The sequence below is a fragment of the Equus caballus genome, chromosome 5 (assembly GCF_041296265.1).
Source record: "Equus caballus isolate H_3958 breed thoroughbred chromosome 5, TB-T2T, whole genome shotgun sequence".
NCBI classification, from domain to species: Eukaryota; Metazoa; Chordata; class Mammalia; order Perissodactyla; family Equidae; genus Equus; species Equus caballus.
Window position 1 is genome coordinate 62,690,919 of NC_091688.1, and position 27,341 is coordinate 62,718,259.

The 27,341-nt window shown below is 36.3% G+C and overlaps 1 protein-coding gene across 3 annotated transcripts; it reads left to right on the top strand.

Annotated features, from left to right (window-relative positions):
• Positions 1–5,508: 5,508 nt before the first annotated feature.
• On the top strand, positions 5,509–22,222 carry LRIF1 (ligand dependent nuclear receptor interacting factor 1). 3 transcript variants are annotated; one of them, XM_005610341.4, is made up of 4 exons: positions 5,509–6,187; positions 17,095–18,604; positions 19,825–20,097; positions 20,982–22,222. In XM_005610341.4, the coding sequence occupies exons 1-4, from the start codon at positions 6,120–6,122 to the stop codon at positions 21,417–21,419; spliced, it is 2,289 nt and encodes a 762-aa protein (XP_005610398.3). In that variant the 5' UTR covers positions 5,509–6,119; the 3' UTR covers positions 21,420–22,222. The 3 variants fall into 3 exon arrangements, with proteins under 3 accessions (XP_005610398.3, XP_014595667.1, XP_023497200.1); XM_023641432.2 differs by having other exon boundaries at positions 5,699–6,187; positions 17,103–18,604; XM_014740181.3 differs by lacking the exon at positions 17,095–18,604 and having other exon boundaries at positions 5,689–6,187.
• Positions 22,223–27,341: the final 5,119 nt, after the last annotated feature.

Genomic DNA, 27,341 nt, shown 5'->3' on the forward strand with positions numbered 1-27,341 from the left:
CTCCTTAAACTTCTATGGAAGAGATGATTTCAAATATTATGTTTTGTTTTATTTCCCTGTTGATATTGACCAATTTTACATCTATTATTAAATTCACTTAAGTATTCTCCATTGCTTAAATAGATACCTGTTCTTGGGATTCTGTTTTGAAGCCATTTTAACATCCTAGTGGTTCCCTCATTAATTAATGAGTTAAATGAAACCATTAATATATATTCATTTAATTTTGCATGAGAGTCATAATTTTACCTTTTTTCAATCATCCTTTAAAAGTTCAAAATTCCATTATATTTTTTCTGTTCTGTTCTGTTGAAATATTTGATACCAATATCATTTTTTTAATGCTTGCTCATTGTGGGAGGCAGACTCTAAGATGGCCTCCAATGGTCCCCATCTCCAAGTATTCATGCTTTAGTGTAATCATCTCTTTTTGAGTGTAGGCTGGCTTAGTGACTTTCTTCTAACCAACAGAAGTCATCAAAGATGATGGGATATCACTTCTGTGTTTAGGTTACATAAGATTATGACCTCCATTTTGGTAGTAGACTCTCTTCCTTGTTGACTTTGATAAAGCAAGCTGCCAAATTGGGGAGGCCCTGAGAACTGCAGAACTGTCAGCACACAAAGACTCCATCCAAACCTCTGCAGTAAGAAACCATCAAACTCTAGCACGAGTTCTAGCAGCATAAGGCTGTGGCCCAAGGATGACCTTAGGCCCCCATTGAAATGCCTGCCTAAGAAAGCTCAATACTGCCAGAATTCACTGTTTATTTTAACCAATACCTAATGATAGGCCCCTGACCTCCCTTTCTTAGAGCATTTACTCAAAAGGGCTTACAATTATGAATCATTCCTCTGTTCCTTGGAGATGTATATGTATCTCTTACAGCTAAGATGTGTCTTTCTCAAGGACATGAAAGTCATTGCTTTGAAATGTAATCATCAGGGAGGATAGAGCACTTGTCTTCCAGTCTCGATGGGAGAATAGAATCCTAACTTTGATAATTGCTAGCTAGCAGACACAACTGGCCTAACAGCATTTATACTGACCACTTTGAATTTTTCACTTCTCTAACTCTACCTGAGCTCCCACTCACCTCTCCCTCATTCTCCCTTTAAAACACTCAATCACTTCTCCACAAATGAGGGTGGACCTCAGCTCTTTCTCTTACTGTCAGTAGTTACTGAAGAAAATCTGGTTTTGCCACTTTAACTAATGTCCAGCTGTGTTTATCTTTGACAGCCCACACAGCAAGGAACTGAGAGCAACTTCTGGCAAAATAACCAGCAAGAAAGTGAGGCCCTCAGTCCAACAGCTGCAAAGAACTGAATTCTGCCAACAACCCAAGAGCTTGAATTTGAATCCTTGCTCAGTTGGGCATTCAGACAAGACCCAAGCCCTGGCCAACACCTTAATTACAGCCTTGTAAGAGACCTTAAAGCAGGTGACTCAGCTAAGCTGTGCCTGGACTTTGACCCACAAAAACTGTGAGATAAGAAAAGTGTGGCTTTTTTTTTTTTAGCTACTATACTTGTGGTAATTTGTTATGCAGCACTATATAACTACTAGATTCTTTCTCTCTGGAAGCTTTGAAAACTTTCTTTTAGATATTCTTAATTTTCACTACTTTTAGGCATTTTTTTTCTTAGCTCCCCTACTCATTGCTTTATGGCTCTTTTTGTCTGACATCTTTCTACTTTCTTTAATCCTGGAAAAAATAGTTTTTATTTAAAAAAATATTTGTTTTTATTTTTCGCCTTCGGTAACTCCTATTATTCAGATATGGGCACTTCTACTTCTATCTTACACAAATATTAATTTTTCTTTTTATATTTGCTTTCTTTTATATTTCCTTTATTACTGTCTTCCAACATTTTCCTCAATCTGTTCTCTCAGTTCCTTCAGTTTTTGTTTAGCTGTATGCATTGTACTATTTATCTCATCTAGCCTGTTTTTTATTTTAACTCATGTATTTCAGACCTAATATGTTCGTTTTGTTCTTTTTTGTAATTTTCCTTGATAGGGTTTCCTATTACTTGAATTTTCCTTATAATCTTAACTTGATTGATAATGCATATTTAAAATTTTGGTTTTAGTAGCTCTTCTTCAGATTGTATTGTGTTTCAGTCATTCCATTTGTTTTCTTCTGAGATGGTTGTACTCTGTAAGTTTTAAATTACTCTGGTTTGTGATGTCATATTCTCCTTGGTTTTGGCTGCTTTACCTATAATACATTACCTGCATTACTGGTAATGTGTTTTGGGCAAGGGCCAAAGGCCTGACCCTTATCTATGTAATTTTCCATTAAAATTAAGGAGGGGTAGTGTAGGTTGAGCTCTGGGACACAGAACTGTAGGTATCCCCAAACCAGTTGATCATTTCCACTTGCCACCCCCTCAAAAACCAATTCCTACAGTCAGGGTTTCATTGGACTTCAAGAAGGTGGAGTTTTGGAGGAGGCTGTACCCCTAGACTGTAATCTATAAGCCTTAAGATTTTGAGAAAGAGAGAGATGGAGAAATGAGTCTAAGCCTCATAAACCTAACCTATTTTCTTCAACTCCTCACTTTAGCAGTGCTCTTTTGCTGGCCTGATATTACCATCATGAGCAGTTTCACCAGGGATCTGGACTATTTCTTTAAATTTCTTCTGAGTGGCCGCACATTGATTGTACCAAGGCAACGTGGGAAAGAGACAACAGGAATAACTTAAAACTCCATTTCTCCAACCTCTTCTTTCACTATGTCCTCTAGCTGCTCCTCTCCAAACTGCAGCTACCTTCTTCCATTGCCACACATATTCATCATTTTAAGACAGTCTTTGGCTGCCTCAGTTTTCAAAATTTGTGTTTCCCTTTTATAATTTAAAGAACCAGCAGCTCATGGTAGTTCATCACTGTAGCAGAATCCAGCAAGTGCTGAATCATAATTGCTCATAATACTTGCAAAGAAAAATCTCTGCTGTATTAATAGTTATTTTCCCCCTTTTCAGTCTGTATTTTGCTCACTTGTATCTTCTTTTCTTCTTAATCAATCTTGATAGAGGTCTATCTTTATTATTGATCTTATCAAAGAACCAGTTTATGCCTTTTTTCATTTACTGCATCATTTTTGTTGTTGCGTGCTTCACTTATTTATTCTTATTCTTGTTTCTTTTGATTTTCTGTTGCTTTTTTCAATACTTCTCAAATTGAATGCTTAACTCATTTCTTTTTAACATTCTTACTTTATAACAAATGTATTTAAGTCTCTTAGTTTCTATTATTTCCTCTTTAATCCAAGAGTAATTTAGTAATAGGTTATTTAGTTTCTAAATGTCTTAAAGGTATTATTTATTATCTGAATAGCTCATTTAATCAATTTATATTTAGAAAACACAGTCTGTTTAGTATCAGTTCTCTGGAGTCATCAGTGTTTTCCTTATAGTCTCTTATATGGTTTACTTTGATACATATTCTGTGCATGCTCAAAAGTAATCTTAAGTACTTAATGAGTGGAGAGTTATCTACATATCTAATAGCTTGATCTCGTTTATTATATTGTTTAGAAATTTGATGTATATGCCTATTTTTTGTCTACTTCAACTATTAATTTCTCAGAGATGTGTAAAATCACACTCTACATTTATTGACTTACTAATCTACTCATTTCTGTCAGTTGTTTCTTAAATTTGTCACTCTTTTAGCTAACAAGATCTATATTTTAATATGCTCTAATTTCTTTTTGGTATCACTGTCATCTCCTTATCCATGCTGTTATGTTATTCTCTGTGCATCAGTTTCTTCATCATATGTAATAACTTTTACTGGTCGTTAAGAGTAAATGAGTTAATATTTGTAAAGCACTTAGAATAGGACTTGGCACATAGTATTACATAAATGTTTGATTTGTATGATGGGTAGAGGTGGTAATTGAAGCCATGGGCATGGTTGAAATCAATTAAAGAGACAGGACAGTTTGAGAAAATAAGAGGATCAATGACCAAGATTTAAGAAACTTTTTATTTAATTGCTGAGAAGAGAGGAATAAACTTTCAAAAGAGACTGAGAAGGAGTAGACAAAAAGGTAGTAGGAAAACCAAAAAAGTATATCGCCAATGGCATCAAGAGCAAAGGACTAGTACTAGTGCTGCTGAGTAAGGAACTGAATGAATGTGAGATAAACAGCATCAATTGCAACAGCTGAATGAGTGATTTAATGTGGACAGTGGATGCTGTGATGCCGATCTCCCTTGAGGAATGAAGGTCTTATTCCACCAGTTGTTGGGACTGCTGCCAGCAGTCATGCATTAGCTATCAGCCTCCTTGAATAGTTGCCTTAGCTAAAGAGATACCCTGTGCCTCAGGTCATACACCCTTCCTTGGCAAAGCTTGGATCCCCACTGGGGAAAACTTTGAACGTTCTTATCAGTTTTAGAGATGTGGGATAGGATGTGCTGAGACTGGGCATTAAAACCTAACTTCTCCGTCTGCCCAATTTTGCTTCCTTTCCTTCCCTTCCACAGATACATACTGATCCCTAATAAACTTCCTCATACCAAAATCCATTGCAAGAGTCTTGCTTCCCAGGGAAATCAACCTGTGACAACTTTAATTTATAGCAAGTGCTGATGGATATGAGAAGCTAGACTGCAGAAGGTAAGAAACGAATGGTGAGAAAATGGAACAACCAAGAGTGGGCAACTTGTTCAAGCAATTTTGCTTTCAGATAGGAGGATGCCAAAACCAAGACAGCATTAAGGGCTCACCACTCCACCCCCTCTTTAGTATGGCAGATATCTGACTGAAAGATAAATGCCAGTTACACATACAGGATTCTATATCGTTGAAATTAACCTTCAACAAAGAGTGAACAGTAGTTAAAAAGTATCTCTATTCGTTAATGTATTAGGACATTAAGTTCTTTAACCAGTACTAGCTCATTGAGGAATTGAGGGAATGAGTAACCCGCATTTTGAAAAGACCAACGTAAACCTTTAAATAGGTTCCCTTACATAAGTCTCCTAAATTCGAACACTGTGAGCCAGTTTACACAGGTACTGTCTATACCTGACAAAACTGGGTCTTCTAAACCACTCATTCCACAGGTTCCTCCTAGCCCCAGCTGAACTAGAATGTCTACCCCTTAACCAGAGACTGAACCTGTTTCTCGGATAAGTGACTTAACAGCAGGACAAAGAGACTTCTGAAAAGCTTTTCTCTGGAGATCCAAATAAAGATGCCAAAAAAAAAAAAAAAAATTTACGTGGGGACTGAAACTTATAGAGAATGAATGAACTAACTACATGACAATGATACTTTCGACCAAGGCATGAGAGTAGGGTGGAGACAGAGGTTAGGTTAGAGACAAAGTTTCAATAAAGAGGAAAACAACGATAAAATCCTCAGGAAGTAATAATACGGCGCTGTCAACAGGCAGACGTCTAAAATTTTCTCGAACCACGACTTCATGACGACTCCAAAAGACCGGAGGGAGAGGAAAACGTACACCAGCGGCGAACACAAATGCAGAAAATTTTCGATTGACCCCGGAAACATTTTATTTTGCGTAGGTATCCAGAAAATTTTCTTTTGCGATTCGTTACTTGATCCGGAAGAAAAGACAGCAAACATCCCTTGCGATTGGAGTGTACCATAAGGGCGGGGCTTTAGCGAACCAGTCACCTTGGCAACCGGATGTGACGATCCCGGAAGCCGCCGGCGGCTTCGGTGGGCGGGGTCGGCCGAGCCTGTGTGGCGCGGTGTTCACCGCTGACCCGGCACTGCTGGGGGCGGCGCCATGAAGGCCACGCCTCTCGCGCCGACTCTGGCGGCTCTGGAGCTATGTCGTAGGCTCTGAGGGGCGGAGCGTTGGACCGATTCTCTCAGCCTACGGCTGAGCGGGCGTCGTCAGCCGCTTCGGTTCTTCCGGTTTCTGGTGGCTGCGCCACCTCCCTCCGAAGCCTGTGGATACGCCCTCTCGAGAGCTCGCCGTCGCCCTCCTTTCAGGATCGAACCCCTCAGAGTTGCTCCGGGGCAGCTGCAGCCCAAGATTCTCTCGCTGTGGTCTCGCCCCTTGGAGGATCTCGGCCCCACACTGCCCACTTTCCTGGATGTGGTGGCCCCTCCCACCCCTCTAAAATGTCCAATAACCTACAGAGGGTCTTCCTGAAACCCGCAGAGGAAAAGTCAGGCAACGCCTCGCATTGGTAAGTACCGGTTTCGACTCTCCTTCGACACACCCGCCCCTCGCCCGTCTCTTAGCAGGAAGTGGAGTCGGCCGTCGTTTCCTGACGTTCTGCAATTCAGATGAGTTTGACCCTGCGGCCGGAGCCGCTCCGGGGGAAGTGCTCGTCCCTTTGGCACTTAGAGCCCTTAGAGCGCGTCCCTCTTGGAAACGTAAAACCTCCTCAGAGCCTCTGCGCTGGCTCCGCGGGACTCCAGCGTCTCAAGTTTCCTAGGCGGACAGAGTAGATCTCCACGGGAGAGGAAAAGCAACATGGCCGACGCTCCTGTGTGACCAAAGGCTTCTGGAAGATTCTCGCGTACTCGCAGAAAAACACGCAGCAGTCAGCGCGGATTAGGAAGTGCAGCCCAGGTGGCGCTGGACCTTCAGTGAAGATAGCTCTAATTCCAGAGTTAGTGAGAAAGGAAGGATCTATTTTTGTGCAGTTAATAGGAGTATATGAATTAAGAAGCTGAAAATTTATTCTAGGATAAGGGAATCGAATTTTTTAAAGTTTCAAATGATAGTCCTTATGAAGAGAAAGAAAAGTAAAAATAGAGGAATTCTCATGTAAAAATCAATCCTCTGGAACAGCTTATTTGAAGCGAGTGTAATGAGAATCCCGTCTCTAATTGGCTGTAGAGGAACGATCTTTGAAGTGGTGAAAGACCAACATTTCTTAGAAATGCGTACTTATTTGTTAATTTAGAAAATAGCTTATCAGTAACTCAGTCGTTTTTTCCTAGGCTTATATTAGTCAAGATGAAATGGGAACAAAACTGTTAGCCGCGGTAGAATATTTTGAGTTGTGTTCTCCATGGTTAGTGGATGGCTAGTAAGTGGTGAGAAAACAGTCACTGGGTCCCCGCACAAGGAAAATGTGAAGAAGAAAGCATGGAAATTAAGACGTAAAAGTCATGGAAGAGGATTTATGTTTGAAGAAAATCAGGTTGCCTAGTTTTAATCCTAGCTTTGCCAGTAACTGTTTTGAGGCCAAGTGCCTCGGTTTCCAGTCCCGTAAATAAGAGCATCTAGATGTATTTTAAGGATTAAAAGAATGAATATACATCAAATACTTAGTGTAGGAAAAATAGAAAAACACTATTTAAGTGTTAACTATTATTATAACGATACAACTTTACTTGTATACCAATTTTAGCTCAGGAAGTAGGTTTATTTTTATTACAAGTAGATACAAAACCTAATTGTAACCGACTTTTTTAAAAGCATGCACAATGTTCTAAAAAGAAATGGTCACTCAACGCGGTGAGCTAAAGCAATGTTGAAGAACTGCCAAGAAAGAACCGTTGTGTTTCAAATCATAAAACGAGCCGGCTGCTGTCTATCTGTGTGGTTTCTTGGTTTATTTGTGATGGACTTTGGGATGAGAAGCAAAGATGGTGCCCAGTATAGATATGCAAAAGTAGAAATACTTTTTAATAATCGTTCATTTCTGCTATGTTGTTTTAGTACCTGAATGTTTGATGACATTTGACTTACTCTGACCTAACACAATTTGTTTTAGGATTGCATTCTTTTTCAACATCAGAAATAAGATAGAGTAAGAACTTTACATTTTTATTTACTGTGTGCTTTAACTCTTTTATCCAGTTTCTAATCCTTTCAGACATCTATATTTGGCATTTTTTAAAACATTACAAATTAAATTGTTTTGATTACGCTAATAAGTCGTTTGGAGTTCATTAATTCATTGGTTTATGCATTGTTTTCATCGTCTTCAAATGTATGTATTTATTCAGATCACTGAGGCCTTACATCATATATCTGGGACATTTACCAGATGCCTTTGTGAAGCTATTTGAATGATTTGGGTTATCGATTGCATATTTGATTCTATTTTGTTTTCTAAGTAACAATCCGCATGACATCCACATCTAATTTTGTAATTCATTTGATTGATATCAGCTCTTTAGTTTATTGGAAGCTTAGTCGTCTTATTTATTATTCTGACATAGTTTTGGTGGTACTAAATCATTTATTTCTTCATAAACCTAAAATGACTATATGATTTTCTTATTTTCTATAGATACTTGAATTTTTCGTGAGTTACTGCTTTTGTAAAATTTTTCAGTAATGCGATACAGAATGTTTATTGTTCAGTGTCTAATTCATCAGGGTATAAAATGCAAAACCCAAATTTAATCTTATAGTACAAAGGAAAAATCTGGAAAATATTTGTGATAGTAGGCATTAAGTTTATTTAGATTTGGGCTTTGTTAGTGAAGAGCAAAGCAGGAGTCAGTATATTGCAATAGGAAGAAGATAAGCTTTGGAGTTACAGAGACCTAGGTTCATATCCTAGTTCACCAGTTATTATCAGTATAGTTCAATCATTTGGTTAAGAAATATTCACTGTTGCCTAAACCATGTGATAGACTGTGCTAAATGGAGAGACTGACTAAAGAATAGAATATGGGTCATGCCCATGAAAAACCTTAGAGTCTAGGGAGGAGATGGTGTAGCGCATTTTTTAATGGTATTATGCACAGGGTGCTGTGAGAGCATAGAGAATGGGAATTATAGGAAAGGTTTCTAGAGCAGCTGAATTGGGAAATGTAAGTATTACCTATCCAATTAAAGATTAATGCAGGCTATGGCTAGGCAGAGGGAATTGGTACGTAAAACACCAGTATGGCTTCTTACCAGCAATTGGTACTTATTGTTTGATCTCTGCTACAAACAAGCAGGATAAATAGATAGCTCTTAAGAGTTTGGTTTGCCCTGCTGAAGAAGTTAGACTTCATCTATTGCAGACGAGAGGATTTTAAGAAAAGGACTGTCATGGTCAGGTGCACATTTTAAGTAGGTGATGATAGTGTGGATTTGGGGGTGAGGGATCAGGCATATAAGGATTCTATTTCAGTTGTACCTTCAGAGATTCTAAGGACCTAAACTAGCTAATATTGAGTAAAGTTTGGATTCAGAGAATTAAGGAAAGGAAAAATAGGCAGACCTTGTCAGTGAATTGGCCCAAAGAAAAGGGGAGCAATTATGATGCCAGTTTTCTGCATAGATATTGGTAAATTAATTGAGATGAAGAACACACCAAGAAAGCAATCAGAGAGAGATTTGAAACTCAGGAAGGGCCAGAGCTGAAAATAGAGACTTGTGAGTCATCAGCTTAGAGCTGTTATAATAAAAACCTGTGACAATACAGCCCACAATAGTAGGAAGTAGTATGTCATGTGATTGGCAGTTGGCTTCTATCCACTCTTAACCGTTTGTTCTTATATGAGTGTTTTTGCAGGGGGCTTGGTTTGGTTAGAAAAATTATGTTTCGTTGTCACTTCAGTGTGCCTTTAGTTTTGTATAGTGTAAGTGTTGTTATCTTTATTTTTGTGATTTGTCTGTGTGTGTAAGAGAAAAAGAGAGACAGGCATACATACCATACAGGCTAAATGAAATCTGTTTCTCATTAATCTCTCAGTTTATGCAATTTAATTTTTTGGACCTTGTTATGTTGGAGTAATGCTAAAGTAAATACAAGAAAGTGGACGGCATTGCCTAAGAGAGCATGTAATTCTGAATAAGTTATTTAATATTACTAAACCTCCTTTTTCTCGACTATAAAATAGGAATGGCAGTACCTACCTTGCTAGGCTGTTTATTAGGATTAGAGCTAATGACAACTATTTATAATAATGTATCTGTTATGAATATAATGTTATATGGTATATATTATAGTATATATTATTACATTATGTACTTATGCATATTATGTATGTACATAATGTTAAATAATAGATAGTAAGATGGAAAAAGGTCTTCTGGAAGTTGAAAAAATATATTTTGCAAAAATATCTACAAAATGTTCATTAGCCTGCAAAATTTTTCATTCTGTTTCTGTGAATGCTTTATATCAATATTAGAATAGTCAAAAATGTCAGAAGTTATACAAAATTAAAAGTGTGTTTAATATACCTTTTATTGAAGTTTTCATACCTTTTTATTGAAGTTCTTACAAGAGTACCTGATTCATTTACTTATTCTTGGACACCAATTGTATATTTTAATGAAAGATGATAATTAGTATATATTGGGAGCTTATCATAATCCCAACCAGTTATTTCATTTACTACTCAGAGGAAGCCATATTATCCCCATTTAACAAATGAGGAAACAGAAATTCAAAGAGGATAAGTAAATTTACCTTAGTCAATCAACTAATAATTAGAAGACCAGGATTAGAAGCCGATAATTTTTCTAATATAGTCCTCTTTTCTCTTAAAGTCTTAAACTGTATTATTTTTCCAATGTAGTGTTTCATTTCAGACACCAGCTAGTTTAAAGTAATTAGCATGTTGATGAGGATTCTTTTTAAGTGACCAAACCAGAGCACAGGATACAGAATCTGGTTCTAGTTTTAGTTCTAACATTAGCTGGCAGAGTATGATCTTTAAGAAAACAGAATGTTTATCAGCTTTTAGTTAATCTCTTAAATGGAAGGTAACATCTAGATCTGAAAACAATATATATTTGTTGAAGAAATATGAATCTCACCCTAATTTATCACATCTCTCCTTAGCGTTCTGCTTTTCAGTTTAATTTTTAGAACTGATTCCATTTGTTACTAGGAAATCATGGTTTTGGTTTTTTTTATTATAGCTTATAAGATTCAGTTCAGTCAACAGTATTGTCTACAGTGTACCAGTTGCCCTGTTATGTGTAGAGGATAAAGATATGGATAGGATAACCTATCCTTAAGGAACTTATGATCTCTGGTAGATTATGTGACTTTCTACTGATATACTGACATAGAAGAAGTTGTATTTTCCTTCTCTTTTTGGAGGGGAAATGGAGAAGAGAAGAATCAATGATTAGATTTGAAAATAATTTGTGTGATATTCATAAATTTTTTTGTAAAGCAGAAATGTAGAGGTCGGGGCTGGCCCAGAGACATAGTGATTAAGTTCACATGCTCCACTTTGGTGGCCCGGGGTTCATGGGTTCAGATCCCAGGCATGGACCTACACACCACTCATCAAGCCATGCTGTGGTGGTGTCCCACATACAAAATAGAGGAAGATTGACACAGATATTAGCTCAGCGACAATCTTCCTTACCAAAAAACCCCACGAAAAACAAAAAAACAGAAAGAAATGTACAGGTTGTATAATGAAGTATGTGAATGAAATATCAGAAGCCTATGTGATTTGTTTAAATATTTTGCCAATTAAAGCATGCTTGTCCCTACACAAATAATTATGAAAGCATATGTTCTGGTCTGTTGAAGTTTCTCATCTGTTAGCCAGATGTTACTGACAAATGAAGTACATAAATAAACCAAATGAGACTAAACAATAAAAGGTATTGAGACAGTTCACTTGAAGTGGAGATTCAAAAGAGCTGCATTATTTTTTCTGTAACTTTTTGATGGCCTACTGTGCTTGGTATTGGAAGAACAATTATAAAATAAATGATATAGTCTCTGACCGTAAGGAGTTTTGATCTCATTGAGCAAAACCATGCTCACTTTTTAAAATTAGCTAATAGATCAAGGCCAATATAGAAGGCATTATATAGCTCCTAGCATTGGTGGCACCAGTGGGAGTGCTTTAGAGATTTCAAGTTGGAAGAAATTGATGTGACCTTGAATGACTAGCAGATATTTCATGGAGAAGATGGAATTGATCCTCAATTTATAACTATGTTTTAAATTGTTGGAGAAGAAAAAAAAACTTGAAGAATACTTAGAGTAAATAATGTACATGGGATATTCTAGAATAGCGAAGAGTTCGCTGGTAAGACTGAAGATTTTATGCTGAAAAGTTATAGGTGGTACTGTAGTAGAGATTGGTTGGGGCTGATTGTAGATAATTTTCATGTCAAGCTGAACTGGCAATGATGAATTATTGAAACTTTGAGTAAGTAGGTGATAGGATGAAAACAATGATTTTATCTGCCAGAGATAATAATAATATTGGCTACAGTCAGAAAAAGTAGTTTAAAAATCCGAGCAAAAATATAAGGATGAGATAATGAGGACTAGACACAAAGTGACGAAGGTCTGATCTAGACAATAGAAGAAAGAGAAAATGAGTAAGAGCTGTAAAAAGAAAAAAACCGTATATACTCGGTGATTCATTGTTTACATTTATTGAATGTTTACCCTTTGTAAGCATCTATACAAGGTGCTGTGAGTGAGTCAAAGGTGAATAAGAAGGATGGTAAAAATAAGTCAGAGGTGACTAGGTGGTTTAAAACCTAGGTGACTTGGAAAATAATAGTCCTGACACATGACTGGATGGTAGGATAAACTAGTTTTCAGTAGAGAGTAATTTTAACTTTAATGTGATGGTATTAAAATGAAAATGTTTGGTAAGACATCACAATTGTGGAACTGAGGTCAATATTAGGAGATAGAAGTAAAGGATATGACTTTGAGAGTCATTACTGCAAAGGAGATAGTTGAAGGAAATAGTTGAAGCCATGAAAATTGCTTCAGTCTTTAAGGAAGAAGTCTTGATGGAGAAACAGGACGGAGAACCGTGCTTTGGGGAATAGTTATAGTTGGATGTTTAAAATGCAGAAAATGAATAAGAAAGGGGACGTTAAGATAGACAAAAGAAACAAATTGTGCATGGTGGAAATCATGATAGGAAAAAGTTTGAGATGGATAATTAGCTAGCAGTGTCAGTTTCAGCAGAGAGCACCTAGGGAATGAGAATAGAGTAAAGACATTTAACTGTGGGTACGTATTTGATAATCTTTGAGAATGAGATGGGGTAGAATAATGGGAAAGAAAACAGACTGCAGGAGAGAGTGGGCTTTGAGACAACTTTCTGGCATATTGCTGACAGGAAGTTGATAGGTGGTCTTAATTGTGGTTCATTAATGCTGTCTACCAAGTTCCTCTCACTGAACTTGGCGCCTGGATCACCATCTTCTCTCTAATTCTACAGGACTTTAACACCTATATGGATAACCTCTTTGTCAGCTGGTCTTTCAGTCCAAAGATCTTTTTCTCCAGTGCTCTTATTCTCCAGTCTGTCACCAGCCGTCTACTTCTGTAATTGTTGTTATCAGATGAAGTAGCTGCCTCTACAGAATTCTTGGTTTAGGCATCCTGCTTTCTAATCACTAGTTCCTATATTTCTAACTTAACTTGTTTAAGCACTCCCACTCCAACTGTTCTTTATCTGGCCCTCCAGTCCAATAACCCTTTATTTTCTCCTTATACTTTAGCTTTTTATATTCTCATTTCCTTCCCATCTAGTTTAGATTCTGTTTCATCATTTTAATAATTTTTATCAATATCTTAACCTCTTTTGCTCCTTTTTGATTTATGTTGTACCCTTCTTCTGAAGCCACCCCAACTCTGGATGAACTCCATGATTTGCTTTCTCTTTGCCTATAACTGGTGAAATAAAGAAAATCTCACAAGAGTGCAGATTGATATCACTATAAATTCATAATCACTCCCTATCTTTTGGGCCATCAACACTGCTTGATGATTGTAATATTTTCTGAGGTCAGCTTATTCTCTCACAAAGACTGTTTCAGTTCTTTTTGATTATCCTTAAATTTCCCCCTATTTTTGCTCTTAGCAGGTGATGTCACATCCTTTTTCATAGAGAAAATAAAAGTCATTAGATCAGAATTACCTCAACCCTCTAACACCAGACCTATAAACTTACCTGCAAACGCACCTAACCCCTGCCAGCTCCAATGAAAGGAGATATTTCTCCAGCTCTCTTTAAGGTTCAATCCCTCCTCCTGTCTTCTGGATCCCATTTCCTATCTCCTTATCAACCCTTACACTTAATTATCCCTATTTCTCCTTTACTACAAATCTCTTCCTCTTAATGACTCACATGAGTATTTACCTACGCTGTGGTTCATCTAACCTTAAAAAAAAAAAGGAAAAAAGCAAGATCTCTTCTTTGACCTCATTTAGCCTCCAGCTACTTGTCAGTGTTCCTCTTCCCCTTTATAGTCAAGGTTCATAAAAGAGTTGTCTGTACTTGCTGTCTTCATATCCTTTCTTCATATTCACTCCTCAGCAACATCTTTCCCCACCAAACTGCTCTTTTAAAGCCATCATTGACCCTCATGCCATTCATTCCAGTGTACATTTTTAATCTGTATCCTACTTCGCTTCTCAGAAACTTTTGCTGGAATTGCCCAATTTCCTTGAAACTCTCTCTTCCTTTGCCTTCCATTGCATCAGAATCTCTTGGTTTTATTTCTCCTGCTCGAAGAAAATGGGGAGCCATTGAAATGTTTCAAGCAGGGAAGGGCCTGCTTTAGTATGCTGCATGATTTGGAGGGGAGAGGATATGACTGAAGAAAAGAAGACTCGTTATGAAGCTACTCTAAAAGTCCAAGCCAGAGATGATATTTGCTTGGACTAGAGAGGAGACAGTTGATTTGGAAAGAAATGAACAGATCAAGGGAAATTTAGGAGATTACATCAATAGGATTTTGTGATAGATTGAATATAGATTGTAAGAAAGCAGGAATTGTTCTGACTTAGGCATCCAAGATAGATGGGATGTCATTTACCAAAGGAAAAAACAGTGGAAAAGGCCTTTCTGAATGGAAATGTCATGAGGGAAGTTGGATATATAAGCCTGAATCTCAAAAGAGCTAAGATATAAATATTCGAATTGTTGATTTATAAATGGTAACTTAATTGAAGTCATGCATGTACAAAAAGTCCTCTAGGGAAAGCTAGTAGAAAGAAAATTCAGTTTAAGCTTTGGTGAATTCCAATATTTGAAGGTTGATTCAAGTAAGACTGAGGAGTTACTACAGAGGTAGGAGAATGTCCCATCTAGGAACCCTTGGAAAGAGAATGTTTTAAGAAAAAGAGTAAGCATTGTTGTATTCATACAAATACATCATTTATGTCACTTAATGATAATTGCACATTAATATGTCCATGTATCCAGTGGTTTAAGTTATTTTAGGGATTGTGTGTTGAACTGGCTTGGAGGTGAGCAAACATTTTCTGTAAAGGGCCTGATAGTAAATATTTTAGGCTTTCCAGGCTATATGATCTCTGCCGTAACTACTCAACTCTGCTTTTGTAGCACGAAAACACACATATACAATACATAAAAAATGAGTGCGACTGTGTACTAATAAAACTTTATGGACAGCGGAATTTAAACCTCATATAATTTTCACGTATCACAAAATATTATTATTGTGATTTTTAAAAAATCATTTAAAAATAATAAAACCAGTCTTAGCTTGTGGGCTGCACAAAAACAAGGAGGGGGCCAGATTTGGCCCACAGGCTGTAGTTTATTGGCCCTTTCCCCATAACTGAGCCTGGTGCCTGAACCGTAACAGACACTCAGTAAATTTTTGTTTAATAAAATTAAAGTTGAATAAGTTCTGATCCAGTTTATATGTGCTTCTTAGGGGGTAGAGAGGTGATGATGGTGGGTTTTTCTCTTTAAGCCCTGAGAGCAAAAATTGAATTTTTGGCTTTGATTTTTATTAATACCTGGGGTTTTAAAAACACCTGTAGGCTGTAACACACCTTTAAACTGTTGAGAATTCTAATTATTATTGTATTTTGCTCTTAAATTTTTTTCTTCATTTTTAAGATAAAAGTAAAGTAAGATCTCATATAAGGCCATACTGGGTCTATAGGACATGGACTCTATATTCATATTGCTAGAGTTTAGCGTGAGAGACAGTCTATAGACTAGTGAACAAACAGATTAAAGTATGATGATAACTTGTGATATGTACTGCCAAGGCAATTAACAGATGCAATATTACAGACTAATAGTGAAGGAGGGTAAGGGTAGTTAAGGTGGTCAGAGAATGTATCTCTTGGGAAGTATCATTTATGCTGAGACTTGAGTTATGTGAGTAGGAAATGAGTACCTAGGTAGAGAGGTAGCACGTGTGATGGTCCTGAGTCCCATGAGGGCTTGATATTTTCCAGGAAATGAAAGATGGTTTTAGGTCTAAATAACTCGAGGTGTCTACATTCAAGAAATCTACAAATAATTGATTATACAAATAGAGGTTTGTATATATTATATTTTTTTAAAATCAGACCATCTGTACTAAGAAACAACTCATAAGAATCAGGATCCAAATTGGCTAGATAAAAAAAAAATATTCACTTCCAATGTGTTCTGCATTCATTGAAAGCCATTCAGGTAAAATGGCATTGCTATTATATATATATGGATTGGCAAGCAATTGGAACTAATATGAATAATTGCCATATCAAGGGCCATTTAGCACCAAACTTCAAATGTGCTAAAACAATCAATAAATCAAAGAAGAAAATGGTTCCTACATGAGTAACTCAATTTAGTCTCCAAAAATGTGGCACACCAAGGTATCGCCAGAAGAGATGCCTTAAGCAAAGGAGAAATGGCTGACAGTAGAACTTGTGAGTCATTGTCAGTGGGAAGAGCACAGAACAGATCCGGTAGAAGGGAGAAAAGAGTGAGGGAAATAGAATAAGCATAAATGGAGGTAAAACGAGAATCCTGGTCAGTACTAGTAAAGGAGGAAGTCAAGAGGAAAGAATTCAAGGAAAGGGAGAAGGGAGGATGCTAATAGTGTAAAAGGAGCGGCGTATTCTAGTAGGCATAATTTTGTACAAGGTAAAACCTTGGAAAAGTCTACTTTTAGTTTTAGGAATATGTGTTAATATCTCATGCTCATTGCCTAATCATGTGAGAAGATCTAAATCAAAGCTGACCATATCTTTGATTATCTTCACTTTCTTCAAAATCTTTGTTTTGCAATATTTCACTTTGAAACTCAAAGTGACAAATTATATACTTTTATTATATTTTATATATCTTTAATGTTTGCAAATATTTGTTTTTAAATAAAGTGTATATACCATATAGTATGTTGTATTTATTTACTCAATGTTCTTTTAAGTGTTTCAGGCTGCATGTACCAAGTAGTTCAGACGATTGGCTCGGATGGAAAAAATCTTCTGCAATTACTTCCAATTCCTAATTCCTCTGGAAATCTTTTGCCACTAGTTCAATCTTCAGTCATGTCTGATGCTTTGAAAGGGAATACAGGAAACCCATTTCAAGTTGCTTTTCAGACTCAGATTTCCAGCTCTTCCACAAGTACATCAGTTCAATTGCCCATTTTTCAGCCAGCCAGTTCTTCAAACTATTTTCTTACAAGAACAGTAGATACAGCAGAAAAAGTTAGAGTTACTTCTGTGGGAACTGAAAATTTTACCTCATCAGTTTCTAAAGTTCAGAGTCATGGTGTGAAAATTGACGGACTCACCATGCAAACATTTGCTGTTTCTCCCTCCTCAACACAAAATGATTCATCTTATATTTTAGTAAATACCCAGAGTCTTCCAATGACTGTGAAGTCTCCAGTTTTGCCTTCTGGGCACCATTTACAGATTCCAGCCCATGCTGAAGTGAAATCTGTACCAGCGTCATCATTGCCTCCTTCAGTTCAGCAAAAGATACTTGCAACTGCAACCACAAGTACCTCAGGAACAGTTGAGGCCTCCCAAATACCAACCGTTATTTATGTATCTCCTGTAAATACAGTGAAAAATGTAGTGACCAAGAACTTTCAAAACATTTACCCAAAACCTGTTACAGAAATAGCAAAGCCAGTGATCTTAAATACTACACAAATTCCAATGAATGCTGCTAAAGAGACACAGTTAAAAGGTGGTCAGCATTCTCAAGCTGCTCCAGTGAAATGGATTTTTCAAGAAAATCTACAGCCTTGCACTCCATCTCTTGTTCCTGTTAAGTCTTCAAATAATGTGGCTTCAAAGATTTTAAAAACTTTTGTAGATAGGAAAAATTTGGGAGATAATACTATAAATATGCCACCATTGAGTACCATCAGTCCTAGTGGGACACAATCCAAAAGTATGCCTATTAAAGATAATGCTTTGGTTATGTTTAATGGGAAAGTCTATCTATTGGCTAAAAAGGGGACAGATGTTTTGCCATCACAAATTGACCAGCAGAATTCTGTTTCTCCCGATATTCCACCAAGAAAAGATACATCACAGATAGTGAGTTCAAGTCCAGTCACAGAAATATCCAGAGAGGTTGTAAATATTGTTTTGGCTAAAAGTAAATCTTCCCAGATGGAGACAAAATCATTTTCAAATAACCAGCTTGCTTCCATGGCCAATCTAAGGGCAGAGAAGAATAAGAAAGTGGAGAAACCATCTCTTTCTACCCCAAACCCACATAATATGAACCAATCCATTAACTACTTAAAGCAGAGTAAGACTTTATTCACAAAGCCAGATTTTCCAGATGGATTTAGTACAGGACAGAATGCCCCCAGAGAAGGAAATATCATCCAGAGCATAGAGAAAATAAGTTCCTCTGTTGATGCAACAACTGTTACTTCACAACAGTGTGTTTTCAGAGACCAAGAACCAAAGGTAATTTTCCCATGTCAGGGTGTTCTTTTTATCTATCTATATAGATTTTTTTTTTTAATTTTCAAAGTTAATTATTTGTAATACCTCTTTCTACCCTCCTCTCCCATCTTCCACTCCATTACACACCTACCCTACACACAAGAATGTTTAATTTAGAGTTTTCATCTGAAGAAAATGTTTGAGCAGGAATATAATTGAGAGACTCCAAGCAGTATCTTTCTCTTGAATCATTTGGCATGCCAAGTCTTTAAAATAAAATCAAACAAACAAAAACTCACAGAGCATCAAGATTTAGAAGAGTTTTAGAAGGATAATGTGAATCCAAAGCTTAGTAAAACAGTAAAACTGTGCGTGTGTGTGTATACACATATGTACATACATTTGTACATATACATATGTATACATACATATATATTTAGTAGCCTACTTTTAGTATATGAAAAGATCAATATTAAGCATATAGGGGAGGCTGGGGATTTTTGTGTTTTTTTTGTGTGGTGGTAGGGAGATATCTGACAACTTTTTTAGTAGATAGTGGAAGGGGTAAGACAGAGCTAATCAGTACCTTTCAGTCATTTATGGAATTAGGATTTACCAAATATTTGGGTTCTTTTTTTGAAGTAGATAAGTTTCCTTTTCCTTTTTTAGCCCTTCTTTCTGATTCCTCATCTAATTACCCAACATAGCCACATAGTTACCTTTCTCTTCTACTTAAGATATGTATCTGTGCTCACTAAATATTTGTACCCACCTTTTCCTTACTTAGAGGTCTGTTTAATAGTGTCAGCATTTCTCCCCTTCAGTACAGAATTATTGAACTCCAAAGAGGGAAGGAGGTAAATTCTGATTAAGTTTAAGATTGATTAAAGGCGGAAGACTTTTCCGAAGACTACAATTTCCAAATAATGCCATATAGATTATTTTTAACTTGTCATTAGTCTGTATTCTCATTTCAGTTGTTTGACAATTGACTACCTGTTACCTTTCTAGTGCAAGGAAGTAAAATAAATGACAAATTGTAAGGGAACATTTTAAGTTTGTACTTAGTTAAGTTCAGTTTTTCAAGTGCGGGTGGTAAGGCAAGGGCGATGCGAACCAACCATTTAGGACTTTAAAGCATGATGTTTTAAGTAAGATGAGGTAATCACTTAGTTCCTAGTTTGATAAATAGCTTAAGTAATTGGCAGTATTGTTTGTGTGTTTTCTTTTCTTACTTCCAGATCCAGTATGAGATGGCATCAAAAGTAGAAAAAATTACTCAAGAAAGAAATGACAAGAAAAATTCTCAAGGGAGAAGCAATAAAGCATCATATCTGAAGAATGATGCTGAACTTAAAAAGATATTTGGTCTCACTAAAGATCTGAGAGTGTGCCTTACTCGGATTCCTGACCATTTGGGCTCTGGAGAAGGTTTTGATTCCTTTAGCAGTTTGGTGAAAAGTGATACTTACAAAAGGACAGAGTTTATAGTGAAGGAGGAAGAGAGGAAACAGGTAATAGATTTTAATATGTCCTTTGTAGGTACTCCAAAAATACATGAATGTATTAATTTTGTTGATTTGGTTTTTAGTCTTGTGCGTTAATATGAATGGTAGTTACTACCAAATTCGCATATATATGTATTATACCAAAACAGTTTTAAAAAGAACCATATATGAATAGGTAAAAATGCATCCCCCAGTTAAAGATGTTGTCTTAAGTGTTTTTATTCACCTACTGTTTGTTTCATCATAAAATTAGAAGAAAATGGTCATAGCTTTTCAACTAGTTATCCTACTTTGAAAACTCTATCTAAAATAAATAATCCAAGTGTAAGGAAAATATAAGCAGGCCAGTGTTCATTGCAGTATTACTCTTAATACAAACATTTTGAGAAATATACATGGTCAATAATGACGAAAAGAAACATCCCTATAACTTTGCCTACTGTCATTCTACTTATGAATATATCATGATTATATTGTTTAATGTCCTGAACTTCAGATCAGAGACCAGTCAACCTTTCCCAATGAAAATCTTCCATATGTGCCTACCATGCAAAGGAAAATAAATGAATAAATAAATAAATTCTATTTCTCAGGCTCTTCACAAATGGCTCTTATATTTTGGTAGTAGACCAATACAGCTTCCTGAGTTGAGCAGGAAAATGTGAATTAAGCATTTTATTCTCAGTGAATATCATGAAGCTATTGCTATTCATTTTGGTACCATAGAGTGGTAAACATTAATTTCTTGCTGTAGTTGTTCTCAGTCTATTGTGTTGAGTTGAATTTAATTGCTAAATATTTGTATTTGCAAACTTTATTAAATTTGAGAGCACACTATATATATGGCAATAATATTTTCTCTTTTGGAATCTTACTCAACATTGCAACAGAGTTTTGATAAGAAAAGAAAAGCAAAAATCATTAAGAAGATGGATCACACAAAGAAGAGAAAAACTGAGAGTGCTTATAACACAGCTGTAAATGGAGGAATTAATCTCACCAGTTCCCAAGGCGTTAGCAGTGTTTTACCAACTTCAGATGTATCACGTCATAACATTCTCACAAGCTGCAACAAAACCAGAGAAGAAAAGAGAACTGAGGTAGAACACTGTACCGGTGAGAAACAGGAAAAAGGCACATTGAGTTCAAATGCAGCTTTTGAACAAAGTCCTTCCTTTAATAAAAATTATACTGAAGATATTTTCCCCATGACACCACCAGAGTTAGAGGAAACCATTCGAGATGAAAAAATAAGAAGACTTAAGCAGGTGCTGAGAGAGAAAGAAGCAGCTCTTGAAGAAATGCGTAAGAAGATGCACCAAAAATAATAAAACGTTCCTCTACTTAAAGATTTCAATGAAATAGCTGTTTTTTTTAATATACTTTTGCATTGTTGGTTATAGATACATTTTGAAGGTGTCTTTGAATATGAAATTTGTTTTTTCCTCAATTGATTATAAAATTTTATTTAAGGAATACAGAAAGGGTTGATTCACATATGACTCTTGTGAATAATCTACATGGGGTATCTGAATCTTTGTGTAGATACCTTTATTTGGAAGGAAAAATGTTCTATTTTTCTGTTATTTTAACTAGAATTTCCCAAGTTTGAATATTTGTGCTGAGTTTTTGTTATTGTTTGTAGCTTTAGCTAAATTGCTCAGGTGTTATTTTAACAATAGATAATTATTATGTACTATTGAAATTTTACAATCCAAGAAAGGAAATCAGCTCTAAATTTATCTTTGCCAATGAACTTGTGTGTGTACTCAGAGTTTACCCATAAAAATGATGATACCTTCTACTTGTAAATTTTAATTTCAAAGAAAAATGTATTATAGCAGCATTACTTAAAAATTCAAACTTTTCTCAAGAGTGAGGGACACTTGTTTTGTAACTTTTACAAAGTAGTTTCATATAATCCAAAATGGGTTTTAGAGTTCAGGCTACATAATGTATTGTTTGCTTAAAGTGATGTGTTATTATTCCTAGGCAAATGCATCTTTTTCTTTTTGAATATGTACATATGTGACTTACATTGTGTGAAAAGTAGATCTGAACAATGGCCATATTTAATGCTTTTTAAAATTGTAAAGTGTAGTTTTTCTTAATAGAGACAGACATTTTTCTATCTGGTTATCTTTAATTTGGAGAGTGTGGGAATGGTGTGGGGGTAGGGATTCAGGGGAAGGAGGAAAACTATAAAGAAAAGTATTAAATTCCTGGAAGTAAGATCAAGTAAAACCTGTACATTGGCAACAAAATAGAAGACAGTTAGTCAGAAAATCAGCATGTCAGAGAGAGTAGAACAAATCGAAACTGACCAACTAGATTCTCCTGCCTTATTTTTTTTGTAGCAGCTTTATTGAGGTAATTCACATATAAAATTCACCCTTTGAAAATATATAATTCGGTGGTTTTATTATATTCACAGAGTTGTGCAACCATCAACATGATCTAATTTTAGAACATTTTCATCAACCCCAAAAAGCCTCATACCCGTTAGCAGTCACTCCCCAGACCCTCCATCTCCCAGGTGGAGACAAATCACTGATACCCTTTCTGTCTTTATGGATTTGCCTCTTGTAGACATTCTTGTGCATAGGATGAATCATTCAGTATATATTCTTTTATAACTCATTTCTTTCCCTTAATGTTTTCCTGGTTGATTCATGCTGTAGTGTGTATTAGTACTTAATTCTTTTTTAATTGCTGTATAATAATCCACTGTATGGATATACCACACTTTGTTTATCCATTCATCTGTTCATGGACATTTGGGTTATTTATACTTTAGGGTGCTAGGATGTCATGTTGCTATGTTGCTATGAATGTTTGGGTGCCACTTTTTGTGTGGACATATGTTTTCAGTTAGCTTGGGTATATATACCCAGGAGCGTAATTGCTGGGTCATGTCCTAACTTTTTCTTTAACATTTTGAGAAACTGCCAAACTATTCCAGTCAGGTTTTGCTCTCCGTACTCCACCAAAATGGATTGTTTCAAGGACACCAGTGACTTCCACGTTGCTAGATCCAGTGATCAATTGTCAGTCTTTTTAATTTATCTATCAGTGGGAACATAATTTCATGAATCATTATCTCCTTTGAAAAAAATTTAAACATTTTCTTATTGAAGAAGCAGTACATGTACATTGTAGAAAAATAGAAAAGACAGTAGCTGAAATACTAAAAACTAAAACTTAATATTCCCATCAAGCTAAAATAGTAAATGTTGGGGCTAGGAGATACTTAAAGGCTATCAGTTAAGAGATATTATTTGAAGTTATAGGTCTGGATAACATGACTTAGGGAGATAGTATAAACAGAGAAGAAGATAAAATTGTGGGCTCGTATCTGAGTGCATTTAAAGGTAAAGACCATCTCAAATGAATTTTGAGGATTGGAAGAAGAGAATATTGAATTCTGTTTATAAATCCTTGAATAGTGCCTGACACATAACAATATATAAATGTTTGTTAAATAAAATAAATTCAACTAAGGTCATCCTAATAGATACATTACCTTCATCTTCCATTTCATTTCATTTTCTTACCTCTGTTTCAGCCTACTTGCTCCTTTTGATTTTTCTACTTTATTAAAATAGGCTTTGCTGCTCATGAAATCATCGCACATCCACATTTCTTCTGATATTGTATTCCTTGATTCTGGAATGTGGCTTGAATCTTCTACGGCAAAGATTCCAAAATTTATTCTAATGATCTCAAACTCCTGCCTACTCGTTCGGAAATTCACTCAAATTAGGGTTTTATCTTTACCACTCCGTTAAGGCTGTTGCTTTCCAGGTCTCCAACAACCATCATACTGCTAAATCTAATGGTCAATTCTTAGTCTTTATCTTACTTTACCTGTCGGTAGCATTTGACACTTTTTATCAGTCTGTCATTAAAATCTGTTCTTTGCTCTGTTTCCAAGACACCATATTCTCTTTCCTACTACCTTATTGACTTCTCTTTCTCAGTCTCTTTGGCTGACTCCCCACCTTCTCCGTGATCTCTGAATGTTGGAGTTACAGCTCAGTCCTTGTAGGTCTTTTATTTTGCATCTCTGCTTGTGTGATGATCTCATCTAGTTCTTATGGATCAAAATACCATCCATATTCAGGAACTCCCCTCTGAATTTCAACGTATGTCTAACTGCCTTCTTGACATTTCCACTTAGAAGCCTAATGGGCATCTCAAAATCAACACAGGCCGAACCCAGCTTCTGATTATCATCCACACAAAATTTGCCTCAACTAAGATCTTCTCTTTCAGTTAATGACAAATTCAGGCTTCCACTTATTCAAGAGGAAACACTTGGAGTCCGCCTTGGTTTCTCTTTTTTTCATACCCTACAATGAGTCTGTTAGGAAATTTTTTTGGTTTATGTTCAAATTATACCTGGAATCCAACCATTGCTCACTACCTGTATTGTGACTAGCTTGTATTATCTCTCATGTCGATTATTGAAATAACCAACTGTCTCCCTGCTTCCACTAATGTCCTCCTACAACCTGTACTTAGTACAATAACTGAGTGATTTTGTTAAAAGTATAAGTAAAGAGGAAGAAGACCAAAAACCCAATAGAAAAATGAGAAAATGCGTGAACAATTCACCATTAAAGATATAAAAGTGACCTTCAATCATGAAAAAATGCTCTAATTCACTCAAAAGTAGATAAATGCAAATTAAAACTACTCAGATAGCATTTCTTATAATGTCAGACTGGAAAAGATTTAAGAATATGACAACACATTCTGTTGGCAACACTGTGAGGAAACAGGCATGTTCACACATTGCTGATGGGAATGCAAATTAGTACAGTTCTTCTGGAGGGAAATTTAGCAATGGCCAACAAAATTACAGATGTATTTGCCTTTCAACCAATGGGGCCAGCAATTCTATTTCTAAGAATCTATCCTTGAAGACATGACTCCAACAATGTGAAATTATGTATGGAGAAGTTTTATTAATTATTGTTTTTAATTGCAAAGTATTGGAAACAACCTACATGCCCATTCATAGGAGAGTTGTTGAAAAAACCATGGTATGTCCACACAGTGGAATAAGAAGTAGCTGTAAGAAAAGAATGAGGAAGAGCTCTATGAACTTACATGGAGCTGTTTACATCACATTCTATGAAATGAAAAACAAAGTACAAAAGAATATCTGTAGCATGCTATTCTTCATATAAGGAAGAAGAGATACAAGAAAATACATAGACATCTGTTCATTTGTAGAAAAAAAAAAATGAAGGCTATACCAAAAACTAATGAGACTGACTACTTAAGGGAAAAGGATAAAAAGAAGAGGGGAATGGGAATGAGTTCACAGGGATGAAGTGGAGTAACATTTCTCTGATTATATCTTTTTGTATAACTGGCTCTTAGGATCACAGTCATGTCTTGCATACCCTTCATATAACCCAAAATAAACAAATGATTAAAATCAACCAGGAAATGGGGGAAACCCAAATTGGAATGCAAATACTAACAAATGAAAGTAAATGTATGACAAAAGAATAACGTGACCACACTTAAGGGAATGGGAAAGAAAATAACTAACCTAAGTAACTTAGAAAGCAGTATCTTCACTGAGCACTGAAAATCTGAAGACTTAAGTGCTGTAATCTAGTTAGTAAAAATGTTTCTCACAGGGGTATGAATTAGCAATCTTGAAACGACCTTTACATGTATACTTACAATTGAACCAAAAAAGTACATCAATTATAGATGGTGAGAGCCAGGTTTCTCGCTTTTGGAGGAAGATATTATAAGGAAAGGAAGAAGGCTAACACAAACCCTGTGGCATTGGATTAGAATAAGAAGCAACAGTATAAACTCATGGTTTTTAATATACAGATAGATATGTTAAGAAATATACATATGGGTGTATGTGTGGGTGAGTATACATGCATGTATTTCCCCTGAGAGGGCCTAGAAGTAGTGACTCTCCAGAACAATGAGCACACCTAGCACTAGAACTTGGTTTCTAATACCATTCTTCAACACAAGGAACCAGGGCTCCTTGGAGCAGTTGATTCCAGGGTGGGCTGGGGCATAGAAAATACAAGATGAGCCTAGAACATCTTGTAATGTCATAAGGTAAGGAAATGCTCCCCTAGAAGATGGAGACATCAAAACAGAAGAGTCAATCTGAAGGAGCTCCTAATGGCCCAAACTGGAATAATTTGAACAACAATAAATAATGATGGTGTTTTACTTTAATCCCTAGAATAAAATATACCCAGTGAATCTATACCAATATAAAAATCAAATACGTAAGTGGAGGAGAAGTGACAGCTCTTCTTTAGAGTTGAATTCTAATTGATGAATATAGATGGAAAGGGGAAATAGAGAATCATCACTGCAAATGTCCCAATAATAACTGTTGCAGACAAGATTCACCAGTGGATGGTAAAATGAGTGGGCAAAAGTTGGGAGAAACAAGATTTGCAGTTTCAAAGTATCTCTCCAAAGAGGCTTATTAACTATAAAGGGAAAACTAGTAACTTTATAATGGCAAAAACTAACAGACACCAACCTATCCAAACGATCAAGGTAAATATCACCAGTAATAAGACATATTGATATCATGAATCCCTTGATATGATGTGTAAGACTTTTGTGTGTATGGTAGTTTTTCCAAAACTACAAAACCTTTCTGTTAAAGGCTGAAAGTGCTACCTCCTAAAAATTCTTACGTTGACGCCCTAACCCCCAGTGGGGCTGTATTTGGAGATGGGACCTCTAAGGAAGTAATTAAGGTTAAATGAGGTCATAAGGATGGGATCTTAACCCAATAGGGTTAGTGTCCTTATGAGATGAGACATCAGAGCACCTCCCCTCTCGCACTACCCACCCATCCCCCTCTTGATACTGAACCTGAAGTGAGTACACTCACCCATTGCACAGAAAGCCAATCTCTGACACCAGATGTGGTGGAAGAAAGTAGGACTTTATTATTGCACAATGCTGAGCAAGGAGAAAGGGCAGCTAATGCTCAAATCCCAAACTCCCCAAAAAGCTAAAAGAAAGGGTTTTTATTTGGGATTTTAGGTAGGGGAGGAGGAGCATATGGCCTTGCTGGTTGGAGCTTTCCCACCCGCCTGTCTTTGGCCTTGAGACTACTTGCAGAGAGGAGGGAGCCCATGATCTTGCTGGTCAGCAGCTTTCCCACCAGCCTGTCTCTCTTCACAAGGAGGAGATAATGAATCCAGGTGCTTATCCTTGGCTGTGTCTGTCTCCAT

What these genes read in the sequence shown, in the direction of transcription:
- LRIF1 (XM_005610341.4), top strand. Translation starts at nt 6,120, where the DNA reads ATGTCCAATAACCTACAGAGGGTCTTCCTGAAACCCGCAGAGGAAAAG. An exon ending in TCAGGCAACGCCTCGCATTG is followed by an intron (nt 6,188 to 17,094) that starts GTAAGTACCGGT and finishes TGTTCTTTTAAG; the next exon opens with TGTTTCAGGCTGCATGTACC. An exon ending in TCAGAGACCAAGAACCAAAG is followed by an intron (nt 18,605 to 19,824) that starts GTAATTTTCCCA and finishes TCTTACTTCCAG; the next exon opens with ATCCAGTATGAGATGGCATC.